The sequence below is a fragment of the Solanum lycopersicum genome, chromosome 9 (assembly GCF_036512215.1).
Source record: "Solanum lycopersicum chromosome 9, SLM_r2.1".
Classification (NCBI taxonomy): Eukaryota; Viridiplantae; Streptophyta; class Magnoliopsida; order Solanales; family Solanaceae; genus Solanum; species Solanum lycopersicum.
The window spans coordinates 64902445-64918860 of NC_090808.1; the positions used below are offsets into that span (position 1 = coordinate 64902445).

General features: G+C 30.2%; 1 protein-coding gene across 1 annotated transcript; it reads right to left on the minus strand.

Moving 5' to 3' along the window:
• Window positions 1–1803: 1803 nt before the first annotated feature.
• On the minus strand, window positions 1804–3111 carry LOC101254730 (uncharacterized). The gene has a single exon (XM_004247313.5). It carries the CDS (start codon window positions 2815–2817, stop codon window positions 1906–1908), a length of 912 nt encoding a protein of 303 aa, XP_004247361.1. The 5' UTR covers window positions 2818–3111; the 3' UTR covers window positions 1804–1905.
• Between the last annotated feature and the right edge of the window lie 13305 nt (window positions 3112–16416).

Sequence of the window (16416 nt, forward strand, 5' to 3'; positions counted from 1 at the left end):
TCATCCATCAGTTATTTGTTGGTTTTTTTAATGTAATCTAATCCTGTGATAGTGTGTTTTTCACTGAGTGGACTGTGGTTTGGATGGTTAGCTATCGCAATCATATTATGTTTTTGTTTAAATTATTATGATATTAGTTTAAATATAATGTTTGGAAATTGAGACACGTTGTCATCAGGTGCGGGTAAGTATTTTTTACCTATTTTCTTCTTTTTTGCAAGTGCAAATGCAGAAATCTTTTGTGTAAAGTTAGCTGTCTAGAGCCACAGCACTTCTAATGAGACAGAGACAAACAAGTGTAACTTTTCGTAAGTGGAGTTGCATAGATTTATAAAATTTTAGGAAAAGTCATCCTGCAGGTACTATTGGATGAGTGCTGAGCAGTATTATCAAAAACAAAAAGCGCAAATAAATTCCTAAAATTCGGGCTTTAAACACAAAGGGTAAATAAAATGTGGATTTTCATGAAAAAATGCATACTATATAGATTTAGTGCAATACTAGTAATTATAGGCACGACCACATGACAAACATATTAATTGTTTGACAAAAAAGTATGCTTTAGAAACTTTTCAGGGCTTAAGTGCGCCTTTGACAACATTTGGTGGAAAATCGACTGCAGCTGCTCAAGTATTCCAAACTGAATTTACAGCTGAGGGCATGAGAACTCCTTAAAAGGCCTAAACATGCAAAACCAGTTAGAGAGACAACATATCCACTAGATACTCAAATTGTATGAAATTGCATATCAGAGAAGTCAATGAGGCAACATATACTTCATGGCTGCACGTTTGGAGTAGAAATGATCGACGATTCAAGACTCCATCTTCACCATTAAGTTTCTCACACATAACAGCAATAACACATGGGGGGAAAACGTCTTAGAACAGCCAAAGACCTTCAATTATGTTAATATTGCCTGAGGACGTTAGCAGATGGCTGGTGACAGATGATCTCTACCGGAAATCACCAATGAATTGAAATAAACAAAACGAAGAAATGAATGGTGAAATATGTTTCGCCAACACAAGGTTTCATAGCAATGGCCTTCAAGAAATGTATGCAACTACTCAACTCAAGCATGTACTTCAGTGAAGTCTATATTTACGTATAGCATTCCATTTCAGTGGTACCTCAAAGGATTGTATACCTTCGAATCTCTGAACTTAGCTGACAAAAGCAATTATCATCTCTTGCATCTTTAGATCTAAAAGCAGATGAACTAGTACTCAACATGTCAAAGTATGCAAACGGTCCCTGGTTTTCATGTTCTTAATCTCACAGCAAGTTATAAGATCTAATACCAGACCAACTAGTACTCAACATGTCAAAGTATGCAAACGGTCCCTGGTTTTCATGTTCTTAATCTCACAGCAAGTTATAGTAAGAAGTTTAAAATCAGCAACAAAGTAGTTTATCATAAGAGTTCTCAGCTTCCTTGAGAATGATTCAATGTATAACAAAACCTGCTAAGTTTGGAGCTCCACAGGACTTGCTTACCGGTGTTTTATGCAGTTCTTTTGGAATCATTTTACATATTACATGCAAAGTCTGAAGATTTACCAATACATTTCACATTTACCATACAAAGCTATGATGTTAAACACTACCATTATGATGAGTTCGATTGTCTCTAATGATGTTTGCATATACTCAAAGGAAAGTTCCACTTTATAGACACAATTATTATTCATAATAGTAGATAACAACCAGTAATCAAAAGAAATCGACTCTTTAAAAGGAATAAAATGAAACGTAAGATTCAAGTAATAATCATAGCACGTGAAGAGATGAAAAAGGAAGTAACAAGAAAAAAGTATATTCATTAGAAATAACTCAAATCAAGTTCACAAACAAGATCTTAAAAAATCAATCTTTTTTGGGAAATAATAGAAGAACACTCGACTAATCGTTCTTCCAAACATACAAAACCAAAGAAAAACCTAAACCAGGTGACTTTGAATTGCTCAAAGTACTCTCTGTATAAGGCCAAGGCATCACAGAGAGATCAGACAAGGTTTGTGTATTCCACAACTTCTCAGCTGATAAACAAGTTTGAAACATGAACACTGCATTCCCAAAATTGCTACTGAACAACCAATTATGAACATCCCAAAACACTTCAACAGGGAGTCCATCAATTAAAACAGTATAGTTACCGCGAAACTTCCATCGCAAGTGCTTCACTTGCATTACAGTTTTCGAATCGATACGTACCAAAAGGCAAGGATCATCAATGACACTAGAGTCACATTCAATTGTAATATCATGAACTGGACCAGTATAACAAAATTGAGCCTTAGTACTAAATACCCTCTTTCCAAATATGTGTTCCCTCTTGGAAATAAACATTGCATTTGAAAGAGAGGGAGTTGCATTACTCTTCTTAAATGCTTCTTTCCTCAGATCCCCAATACACAAAACCATCTGGCCTTTACACACTACTGCTAAATAGTAACCTTCAACAGGCTCTGGCCCAGATCCAAATTTTGCCAAAGAAAAGTCCCAATAGATGTCAATTTTACAAGCATTAACTTCTAAAAACCTAGACCCTTTTCTTTTAGAGAAAAGAGAAGGCTTTACATCAACTTTACAAAGACATTGATGAGACATATCATCAATTTCAACACTAAGGCATTGACCCATCAAACTTTTAGTCCAAACAACTGTAATCAAACAAGATTTCCCCAGTAATTTACACTGATAAACACAGGTTACTAAATTCTGTGGGGTTTTACTCACACCAACAACATTTGAACAAGAAGCATCAGCAACTTGAACCCCATTTTCACCAAAACAAGATGGGAAATCCCTCATTTTTCAGCACAATCAAGAAAACACAATAAAGATTGTATCTTTAAACACCCTTTAGTAAAAAAAACCACACATTTTCCCCCCTTTCAAGATTCCACTTTGTGGTACTGAAATATGTATGGAAATGGATGAAAAAACAAGAAATGAAAAAGGGTAAGCGAAGCAGCATACCAGTATGAAGTTTATACCTTATAAAGCTCTGAACTTTGAGCAAATTGTTCAGAGCCTGAAGCAAAGGAGGAAGAGGGGTTGTGTAAAAGTGGGGTATGGTTTAAGAATTGAAAGGGGAAATGGGGTTGCATTGTTTATAAAGTACAAGGAATACACTGTTTAAAGGAAAGACAAGATATGCTTTAGATTACAACCAAATTTTGCTGTGGTAAAAAAGTGAAAAGATTTAGGATTTGTGGGGAACAAAAGTTTGAAAAGAATATAGAGTAATTAAAAGGAAAAATAAATATCTTCAAAAAAAAAAATTATTTTTTTTAGAGAAGGTTTACCTGATATTCGATATAAAAAATAAAATTTGACAAAAACAATTTTATATCTAAGAGAATTTAAATTCAAGACATGAGTAATTACTACTCCAACACGTGTCAGCAACATAGCCTTATGAAGCTTTTTTTGGGTAAATGAAACATACATGGACCTTTACATAATTTGTGTTTTAGAAGAATCTAATTACACACATAATTTGTTGGATGATTAGTTAAGTTTTACTAATTAAATGGTACGATTACATATTTATAAAATACAAATTATCAAAATGTAGTTTATAATCTTGTGATCTATTATAAAAGCTTTTTTTTAGAATGATGTTCGATAAAATCATTTTATAAAAACTTGAGAGGAGAATAGAGAACTTTACAAGAAGAAAGTATGTTAGAGTTTTTGTTTAGACAACCTTTATTTTTATAATTCTAAAGCGATAAAATATTTTCGAGAAGAGTCTCCCTATTTGTGTTTCTTCCTTTTATTTTTTAATATTACACATGTATAATATACAACTATTTACATGTTTTTCTAGATATAAATTTAGGTTGACCTACATGACTCATAAATAATCCGATCAAGTTTTCTTCACCATAAATTGAAGATATATTCTAAGAATATAAGTAGGTTTCTTATTTAGAACTATAAGATTAAAAAATATTTTTTTTCTTAAATTTCATTTCAAATTAAATTAGATTATTTTTTTTTAAACGGAAAGAGTACTTATGCCAAATGAGCTTCACAATTTTGTTGACATCACATGCTTTTGATACTTTTTGACTGATAAAATGTCATAACTTGGTCGTAGATTAGTTTATATACATTTCGCCTTAATTTACGTAATATAATTGAGTTTTAATTTTTCAATTTTACTTGTTAATTTTGATATATTAGCGATAAGTTTCTTAAATAAAATTTATGTACTTAAAATTATATTTAAAATATTACAAATTACACCAATAAATAATTTAAAATATGTAAGAAGTATTTATAAATTCATTCAGTTTCTTATTAACTCTCAATATTGCAATCGTGTCAACTGCCACATGAATTGAGATGGAGAAACTACTATATTATCGTTGTCGCTCTATCAAAATAACAATAAAAGGTTATTTACATTTTGTATATATATAAAAAAAAAATTACAGTATATTTTTATACATAAATACTGCATATTTTTATAGTATTCTTGTGTTATTATTTGTTTATTGTATTTCAGTTACTGCATTATTATGACAATGTTTTTATTACTTTCTTCTAAATATTGCACTCATTTTCTAATTTGTCATGTTTACTTCATTATTTTTTCTGTATATCTAAATTGAATCGAGGATGTTTTAAAAATAGTCATTTCATCTTAAAATAGTCGATATATATTTAGCTAGTCCATTATTATGATAGAGCGGCTATATATGTTAAAAGTCATTTTCAAAAGGTACATATTATTTTGAAATTTCATTTCAGAAATATTGTGGGAGGAAGGGTGGGGGGGGGGGGGTTGCTGATAGTGATTTTTAATTTATTTTTGTCATTTTGCTGCATTTTAAGCAATAACCTACATAGGTAAATTTCTTTTCAACCTTTTAATCATGGATCTTTAAAAAAAACATATATTATGTACAGAAAGGGGAAAAAATAGAGAAACTATCACGTGCTAAAGAAACTGTACAAATTTGAATATGAACACTTTAAATATGTTTATATTATTAGCATTTTTTTTAAGGATAAGGAGGGCTGATTTTAGTTTAATCCAAAATATCATTTTGTTTTAGTGTTAATATTAAAGCTACAAAATTCAAATTGCAATGTTTATAGTCTTTTTTAACTTTTTTTCTAATTATGTTTGAAATAATTCTAATATTTGACTTTAATCTAGGGTAATTTTGGTATGAATGAAAATATTTGCTATAGATAATATTTCTTTTGAAAAAATATTTTATAATTTTATGTTTGATATATAAGTAAAATATATATATATACATAATTCACATAAATATTATGGAATTGGGGTGAAAATAAGGGTGGAAGCTATGGGTGCCGATTGTAGTGAAGATTAGATTTGTTGGAGGATAGGAAGACAAAATGAATGTGAAAATAATATACGGTATATATATATATTTTCTATTTTTAATCAAAAAGTTATTTTTCTCATTTTTTAAAATTAATTCTAAAACAAAAAAACATGTTTTTTTCCAAAAAAATTTAACCAATGAAACATGAAAATGATTTTCTTCGTAAAACACACCCCTAATTTATTTTTTTATTGTCTTTTAGAGTGAAATGAGAAAAAACATAAAGTGGCTACGAAAGAAAAAAAAATAACAAAAAGGGTCTTTTATATTTGGAATAGGGTTTATAATAGTATTTTAAATATGGTCCCTATATTTGTTAAAGTTGAGATAAATTATTCAAAAAAATAAATATAAAATATGAATACGTTCTACTTTTTTTTCTTCATATTTTATCTGAAGAATTATATCGAATGTGTTATTATCATAATATTAATCTAAGATAGATTGTTATTATTAGAATGAAATCCCAGATTTTGTGTCAATATATCAAGGGGGAAATTAAAGATTTAAGGAAAATAATGGTCCATCAAAATCTTTAAGAAGCTAAATATGGAATGGTTGTTTTTTTGGGGGAAACGGAAATATTAAATGAGTCCACCTATAAATTTGGAATATTGAAATGAAGTACATGTGGAGGATTAAACAAAAAACTAAAACTGAAACAGACAGGATAATTGGTACTTAATGCTGCATATGTTTGTTGTGACTTAATTAATTAATTATATCGCGAGGAATCGTTTGATTGAGAAATAATTATCTTAAAATTATAATACTAAATTAGTAATGAAATTAGTTAGAGAATATAGAGAATTATATGGTTTATTGGACTAAAAATAGGGCCATAATATTGTTTGATACGAGGAATAGGATGGACAAAGTTATGTTATTTGAGTTTAACTTGCGTTCTAAAATTTAGGTATTGAAACTAACTTATACCTCAAAAACTAATTCATTTAGAAAAAAATTGTTCAAGCTTTATATACTCACCTATCTTATTACTATTCATGTGAGATATTTTTATTTTTTAATGTATTATTTCACAAGATGAGATAATCAATTGTGTGATCAGTAATTTCACTAAACAATATGGAAAGACTTATTCATCACTATAGCATAATATCATAATATGATAGGATAAATAATTTTAGAATTAATTCATATCCCTAATTAAACTCAAAATAAAATAATTTTATATTTTATTCTGAAAATACTATTCTTTATATCTCGTGTCAAACTATTCGGGAGTCAATTGATCTTCACACTTAAAGTATGGAGTTGAAAAACTTTATTGGGAATTGATTTGTATATCCCAAAGAAAAATAACAGAATAATTCAAACACATATTCACTTTTTTTATAATTAGAGCTTGATAATAACTAGTTAGCGTAAAAGTTGATTTTACGAGTAAAACATAAAATATATATGCACATCACCCCTCTTGTTTATATAAATGTATGTATCTTGCATTTATATATTATGCTATATCTTTAATTTCAGCAAAGTTTTTAAAATTATTTAGTAGTTTTAAATTAGCGATTTATAAAAAAGTGAAGATTTTTTTGCGTCTGTTACTATTAATGTATCTACTTTCATTGACTCTTGTCGAGTAAAATTATTGAACAATAAACTCACATCCAGCTCCGTAAAAAGTAAATATCAGAATCATCTTTATCTTTACAATTCTCTAGATGACAAAATTCAGACCCAAGGCTTGGTGCATTTTGACATATTATTCTCAACACGCTATCGGAAAGAGCGTGATAATAACAATAATGAAGAAAAAAACTAGACAACAGTCGACCAACTAATTAACCTTCAACATTAGTGTTCAGCCTCTATGTATCTTCTTATTTAAGGTCATGCATCAGTAAAACACATACGAGTTATGTCTTATCTAATCACGTCTACCAATATCTCTCCTTATAATACTCATTATAGTCAATTTCTCACACTTCTTCGCTAAAACATATGTGCATCTTCTCTTTAATTACATATTTGAATCATCTCAATATCGCCTCTCTCGGTCACCTAAAAAGCTAGTATTATTATTTTTCTTTTAGGCCATTTTTCTTTTCTCTACTAGAAAGGACACAAACTAACGTAAGAATGAAACAAAAAAAAATCTTTGGACGATGATGTTTTGCTTGAAAATGAAAAGGGAACATTTGGTTGATAAGTTAAAACCTTTGCTATTTATTCACATGATCGTCATGAAATCATGGGTAAGCAAAGGACCCCAACAAATAAAGTATTATTTAATATACACATAAAGATAGATACATTCATAAAAAAATAAAATAAAAAAATAATTTAATTGAACTGGCTTTTTATATATTGAAATATGATAATTGATAATAATACAACAGAAAGGAATTTTGTTAGTGCATGGTTGTAATTGGATGTCTTGTCTTATTATATATCACAATTTAAAAGTTATTATTTTTAATTGTATTTTTTAAAATATATTGACAATTATCTCATAAATATTTTAATTGAAACAACAAGAAACATACGAATAGATATTATATAACGATTTTTTTAATTAATTCATAATAGGAAAAAATAAATCTGTACTTAAACTTGTGGACAAATTATAAACAAAAAGTGAATGACACAAAATTATTTTTTCACTAAATTAAAATTGAGAGAAAATAAAAATAGAAGTTAAAGAAAAAGTGAGAATAATAACTAAAGAAGCGTAAGGATAACACTAGCAATGCGTGCAGACAACAAAATTATGTGCAATATTTGCCCATTAAATATTACTTCAAAAAGAAAAAGGAATTAATTATCATTTCAAAATTATGATTTTGAGATTATAATTTTTTGAATTAATTTATCTTATTTGAAAGGTGTAATAAAATAATATAGTGTTTGATAATATAATGTGAAATATTTAGAATTAAATTTATAATATATTTGATTATATGTATACATTTAATTTCAAAGTTAATTTTGAAATATCTCACCTCATTTTATTAACTAAACGACTACAATGGGTATTTAACTATGATTTCTTTCACTTTTTCGGGAGAAAACAAGTTTGGTCATAAAATTTCAAAAAAATTCTGTTTTCATTTTTTTTTCAAGAATAACAGAAGTTTCTAAATATCATTTTTATTTTAAAAATAAAATTAATTACACAAAAACTCAAACACGATTCTAATTAATTTCACAGGCAAACACAATTAATTTCTGACTATCAGTTTCTCCCTCTGTTTCACAAAGAATAACATGGTTTAACTTGACACAAAGTTTAAGAATGTAAAAAAGATTTTTGAATTTTGTAGTCTTAAATTAAAGTTAGGTCAAATATATAAAATTGTCCTTTGATCGTGTGACATTAAACAAGTCATGTGGAAAGCTGAAATTAAAATGTTACCAAAAAAAAGAAAAAAATCATTCTTTTTGAAATAGACTAAAAAGAAAAAATAAGATCATTTTTTTTTAAATAAAGAAAATATTATTTTTACGATAAAACATGATCAAACGTGTACCGAGTAAAAAAAATTGATTCTTACTAAAAGTCTAGTGCATCATGAAGCCCTTCCTTTCTATAATTCTACTGAAATGATGTCAAACCCACTTTTTCTTGTTTTTCTGTTTTATTAGTTCATAACCTAAAAATGCAATCAAAATTGGTGTAGCCCTACGTAACAGCTAGACATACCATATATATATATATATATACATATATATATATATGTGTGGGGGGGGACAGACAATGCATCCCCCATTTACATTCGCGATTTCATTTCAAAATAAGTATTATTTTAATTTAATATGAATCTAAATAAATTATCATCGAAGATATTTAGTACTTTAATTATCAAGTCGATTTAATATGAATTTAGATTAATCAATTCTTATACTATGTGCTAGCTTGTAATGTTTATTAAAATTAAATTACATTACATAGTATCACGTACACCTCGACATGCAAATTAATTCTGAATAAATTTACACTTATGGTATATAAGACCAAATAATATTTGAGACAATAATAAATTGTATCTTGTGCCTTGAGAGGCTTGTAATATATTGCTAGCCTTGATAAATTGCTTCAAAAAATCATGTATGCACTTCAGTTAACTAAATAATGGTATGATATCAATGGATATGGTGTAACGGATATGACTGCTTTTTTAAGTTACAATTTTAAATTAGTCGAATTTTAAATATGAATTTTTTTTGATAGAAAGTGTTTTCCCTCAAATGAGTGTATACATGACGTGAATTTAAATTGGCATAATATATAAATGTGTTTTTTAACTTGACTTCAAATAACGTTTATTGCCTTTTAGTATTAGATGTGCACAAATAGACACTTAAAATTGTATAAAGTTGAACAAATAAACATACATGTCCTACATGTCATTCTATATGTCATTTTTTGTTCTGCGTAGTATCCTATGTGTATTGTGCCATGTAGGACTCCTGTATTTATTTATTCAAAAGTTAAATAGTTAAAGTGTCTATTTGTGCATTATGAAAATTGAAGGTCAAAGTTAAAATTTGAAGCTTAATTTAGAGTCCAACATATGTATTATACCATTTAAATTAGTCGAACTCTAATACAAATATCAAATTCTGAATGGAAAAAAAAGCTATGGAAAGATATACTTTTTAATCATTGGAGACAACTTATTTATATAATCAATCTTTTGAAGTTTAGCTTATATTTCAAGTAATGCCCATAATTAGTTGTCCAACATTATTCAAGAAGGTTTGAATACTAATAAAAGATTGAAAAAGAAGTTTGTTTTGCTTTTTCATACACAAAATAAAGAAAAGTAGAATCTTCTTTGGCTGCATCAATTAAATTCATAGGTGTCACTTACTTTTCATCTATCAATAAACTCTCACTAAATAAAGATTAAATCATTTAAAATATGTTGTTCTCTCTGGCTGCATAAATATTTTAAATGAGATAATTACATTTTATTTATTTTCACATTATTCACGATTCTGATCATAATAAATATGCAAATCAAGAACTAAGCATAAAAACGGGGAAAAGGAACAAAAACAAGTATTTTTTTGGATTAGTTTATTTATCTTATTTTTTTTACAATTTGTTTGAAAAAAAAATACATCTTTTTTTTGAAAAAATATTTAATTTATTAAAAATTTTCACGCGACATATTTCTATCTTGGTACAATCTACATATTTTTAATTTAATTTATACAACAAAATTCATATTATTTTTTACTTTTTTAAACTATGTGTCAAATTAGAACGTTACGATCAAATAAAAAAACCCCACCCCAACCAAATTTTCTCCCTCTCTATTACAGTTAACTAAAATTCGTTATTTAATCGAAATCGAGATTTTATTTGGATTTATTTAAAAAAATAGTTTTTAAGTAAAAAATAAAAATCAAACTAAAATTACTTTCAAGTTAAAAAATAAGAAGCAGGGAGAAACCTACTTTTGACTTTTCACCTTTTTTAAATTATTTTTTAATATTGTCAAACACTTTCTAACTTATTTCATTCATTTTTTTAACTTATTTCACTTATTTTTATTTTTTTAAATACTTTCAAAAATCAAAAATTAACTTTAAAATAAATTTAACCTACTTTTAAATCAGTTCAAACACTTTCTAATTATACATTTTGTATCTAGCTAAAAAGTTGGTTCTTATTTATCTACCACATTATCTTATCAAATCTAATTCTCTCTTGGTACGTTTTTCAAAACCCTCTCTCTAGAGTAAAGTATTTATGGAGTAAAAAGGTTTAAAAAAACAAAAAGAAAAAAAAAAACTTTTATATTCAGTGGACATAAATCACTATGGCATACTTCATAATTAAAAATTGACCATAGGAAAATCTTTAGCACTTGCGCATGAGCATGACTGACAAATTAAAAGTATATTAAAAAAAAAGTCCCTATGGCAGTAAGTCAAATATATTATTCCTTTGGAATTAATTTATGTGACACATGCAATTTAAATTGATATAATTATTTTTTTTAATAAAAAAGATATCTTGTAATTTGCAATTTACAATTGTATCAAAAAAAAAATCATATAGAAATTATTTCAGTTAGAGCAAAGAAATTTTTTTAGAATAAACTTCTTTTATATTAATAATAAAATTTAATTTGAGATGAGGAGGAGTATTAAAGTAAAAAATAATGATAATTTATTTTGTTTGAATTTTCAAAAACAAAAACTTTTTGCCTCCAATATAATTTTCTTAACTAATTCAAGAATTCCCCATCTTTAATTATATTTTAATTAATGATAATTTGTTGAGGAATTGACAAGTTGTATTGCAGTGCATTGAAGGGATTACTACAGATTGTTATTAGTTTGTTAGTATTTTAGTTAGTTAGTTAAGTTGGTTGGTTAGTAAATTGATTAGTTAGTTAATTACCATTAAATAGTTAGTATAAAATAGTCATTTTACTTTCTTTGTAAGTAGTTAGAGAATATGAATGTTGAGCTTGTCACGTTTTCTGTCTGATTCCTCTCATTCTTCTTCTTCCTCTTCTTCTACTTCTTCTTCTTCTTCTTCTTAACACAATTTCAGTTGCTTCAATGCACACTTTCATGGCAGATCCTTAATTCTAACATGGTATCAGAGCTTTGATCAAGTGGATCTAGGGGTTTCCTTCGCGGATTGATTGGAAATTGAGAGATTCCCTTGTTTACTGTTTTTTCTCGTCTGCAAATTTGTTCTTGTTTTTCGATGGAGACTACTGTCATCGATACTCATACCAGTGCTACTGTCATTGATTCTAATCGACCTAAGAATCAGCTTGGTATTGATTACCATCATCCTCTGTATCTTCATGCTTCCGATGCTCCTAGCTCAATGTCAATTGGTATACCACTTGTTGGGATGGAGAACTACTCAATCTGGCGTGAAGCTATGCAACTCTCATTGTTGACTCGTAACAAGCTTGGTTTTGTAGATGGATCTATTAGCAGAGGTACTTATGGACCTGCGTATGAATTGTTGTGGGATCGTTGTAATGCGATTGTAAAATTGTGGATTATGCACAATGTAAGTCGAGATCTGATTAATGGAGTGCTTTTTCGATCTAGTGCTCATATGATATGGGAGGATTTACGTGAACGATTTGATAGAGTTACTGCATCACGAATGTTTTCATTGCACAAGTCAATTTTCTCTTTAGTACAGGGTACTTCATCGGTTTCTACATACTACTCCAAATTGAAGGATCTTTGGGATGAGTATGACTCGTTGATGCCTCCACCTTGTTGTGACTGCACTAAGTCCAAAGAGTATGCAACACATCTCCAATACCAAAGGTTGTTGCAGTTCCTTATGGGACTCAATGATGGATATTCTAATGCTAGAAGTCAAATATTGATGAAATCTCATGTTCCAAATGTTAACCAGGCTTATGCAATGGTGTTACAAGATGAAAATCAAAAACTAACAGCAGGTAGTGGAGGTATGGATCCTACTGCTTTATTCACTGCTAGAGGTTCAAACAATAAGCCTAAGAAATATGGAGTGGAATGTGACTTTTGTCATGTTCAAGGACACACTAGGGATAAGTGTTTCAAACTAATGAAATGTAGCCATTGTCAACTTACTGGTCATTTGAAGGAGAAATGTTATAAGTTGATAGGTTATCCACTTGATTTTAAATCAAGAAGAAAGGATCTACATGCTGGTAGCAATCTGGTACAGGCTGAAGGGAATGCATCAACTGCTATACCAGCTACATCCATTACTTCTCCTATGTTCACTCATGAACAATATACACGACTTCTGGGATTGTTAAACACTGAAGGGGAACAGAATGTTAGTGCATACATGGCAGGTATATCCTCTCATACATCTGAAGTTAATCCTAATTGGATTATTGACACAGGTGCTACCAATCATATGGTTGGTAACTCACATCTGTTAATTGATGGAACTGAAGTAGGAAACACAGGAAAAGTGCAATTACCTAATGGGGAGTCTACTGATATTTCACATGTTGGTAACAGTCATCTAGCAGGAGGTGATGTTCTTAAAGATGTGCTATACGTGCCAACATTTAAGTTCAATCTATTGTCTGTTTCTAAGGCTACTAAACAGTTGAACTGTTGCATTGCTTTCTATCCTGATTTTTGTACATTTCAGGACCTCTCCAATGGGAGGGTGAAGATGATTGGTAGAGAACAACATGGACTTTACTTGTTGAAAGAACATAATGTCAATGGCAATTCAATTATCAGTCATTCTTTAGTTGCACAAAAGCTGTCAAACTCAGAACTCTGGCATAGAAGAATGGGTCATGTACCATTGCCAGTCTTGAAGAAACTTCCTAGCATTTCTAATTCATGTAGTAGTGCATTAGGACAATGTGATATATGCCCTATGGCCAGGCAGACTAGAATTCCTTTCAAACACAGTCTTACTACATCTACTACTTGTTTTGAATTGATCCATATGGATGTTTGGGGACCTTACAAAATCACTACTTATAATGGCATGAACTACTTTCTTACTCTAGTGGATGATTACTCTAGATGGACTTGGGTTTTTTTGCTCAGACTCAAGTCTGATGTATCCAGTGTAATCAAAACCTTTCTTGCTATGATTTTGAATCAGTTTGAGAAACATGTGAAAATTTTCAGAACTGATAATGGTTCAGAGTTTTTTAACAATGCTTGTGGTGAATTATTCAAAACTCATGGTATTCTGCATCAAAGTTCATGCCCATATACTCCACAACAAAATGGAGTAGTTGAAAGAAGGCATAGACATCTCTTAGAGACAGCCAGAGCTATCAAATTTCAAGGCAATTTACCATCCAAATTCTGGGGTTGTTGTGTTGAGGCAGCTGCATATATACTTAATAGAGTACCCTCTACTGTTTTGAAAGACAAGTCACCATTTGAAATGCTTTATGGTCGAGCACCCTCTTTGTCACACTTGAAGGTTATTGGCTGTCTATGTTATGTAACTGTCATGCCTAGGCAAGACAAATTTGGTGCAAGAGCTGTTAAATGTGTCTTATTGGGATATGGCTTATATCAGAAGGGCTACAAGGTGTATGATTTGGCTAAGAAACAGGTCTTTATAAGTAGAGATGTTATGTTCCATGAATCTTGTTTTCCATTTTTATCTAAAGATTACACAGAGGTTCACTCTATAACATCAGACCATGAGTTCTTCTTGCATCTTAATTCTCCTGATCATATTCCACCATCTACACCATCAATTCCTGCTCTTCCTGAACTTCCTAATACTTCTAATTTTCCTTTTACTGAACCATCTTCTGTTAGTGTTGATACTCAGCCTTCTACTGACTTACAATCAACATCCACACTTCCTTCTTCTGAAGTTGTGTCTTTCCCTACATCTAGAAAATCTACAAGATCCATCAAACCTCCAATCTGGTTGAAAGACTTTGTTGTACCTACAACAACTTCTACTTCTACTTGTTTGTATTCTCTTAGTGATGTTATGAACTATGATTCCTTATCTCCTGCTTATCAGAGTTTATTGCTAAATTTTCTGCTGATATAGAGCCTAAGTCTTATGCTCAGGCTGCCAAGGATCCTAGATGGGTTGAGGCAATGGAGTTAGAAATTCAGGCTTTGGAAGATAATCACACATTGGAGATTGTGACTTTACCTACTGATAAAAGAGCAATTGGTTGTAAATGGGTATTCAAGATAAAGTATAAAGCTGATGGCACAGTTGACAGATTCAAAGCAAGATTGGTAGCTAAGGGTTATAGCCAACTTGAAGGTCTTGATTATCAAGACACATTTTCCCCTGTGGTTAAAATGGTTACTGTAAGGGTGGTGATTTCTTTGGCTGCTACCAGAAAATGGTCTATCCATCAAATGGATGTATACAATGCCTTCTTGCAAGGTGATTTGGAAGAGGAAGTTTACATGACTATGCCACCAGGTTTTTTTAACAACTACAAAGATACACATGCTTGCAAACTAGTCAAATCTCTTTATGGTTTGAAGCAGGCTTCCAGGCAATGGAATGTGAAATTAACCACAGCTTTACTCTCTTTTGGTTTTACTCAAAGTCCTTTGGATTACTCTTTGTTCATTAAACAGTCTGCAGGAAAGATTGTTATCATCCTTGTATATGTTGATGATTTGTTAATCACTGGTGATGATCTGGATATGATTCAGGACACCAAAATCAGTTTACACTCTCATTTTAAAATCAAAGATCTTGGTGAGCTTAGATACTTCCTTGGAATTGAATTTGCTAGAAGTGCAGAAGGTATAGTCATGCACCAGAGGAAATATACTCTTGATCTTATCTCTGACTTGGGGTTATCTGGAGCCAAGCCAGCTAATTCACCACTTGAGCTACATGAGAAACTTACATCTACAGAACTTGATTGTCTTATAGATACTAAGGATGATCATTTACTCATTGATATCAGCTCCTATCAAAGACTTATTGGTAGATTGTTGTATCTTACTCATACAAGACCTGATATCTCGTTTGCTGTCTAGACATTAAGTCAATTCATGCATTCTCCAAAGTTATCTCATATGGCTGCTGCTACTAGAGTTGTTCGATATCTCAAGAAATCTCCTGGTCTAGGAATTTTTCTTTCTTCAGATTGTGATTCCACTTTAACTGCATTCTGTGATGCTGATTGGGCCTCATGTTCTAATACTCGACGATCAGTTACTGGTTATATGATTAAGTTTGGTTCTTCACCTGTCTCATGGAAATCAAAAAAACAATCCACCATTTCTCGTAGCTCAGCTGAAGCTGAATATCGCAGCCTTGCATCCACTGTGGCAGAAATTGTCTGGCTTGTAGGCTTATTTACAGCACTGAATGTCAAGATACCTCTTCCTGTACCATTACATTGTGATAGCAAATCTGCTATTCAGATAGCTTCTAATCCTGTTTTCCATGAGTGCACAAAGCATATCGATATTGACTGTCATTTCATTCGCGAAAGACTACACACTGGACTGATATCACTTCATCATCTCTGCACTTCAGAGCAACAGGCTGACATTCTCACCAAAGGCTTAGTTTTCCGTCAACATTCTTATCTTCTTTCCA

Bases quoted from the DNA above. Each gene is read 5' to 3' on its own strand.
- LOC101254730 (XM_004247313.5), bottom strand. From the start codon at position 2,817: ATGAGGGATTTCCCATCTTGTTTTGGTGAAAATGGGGTTCAAGTTGCT.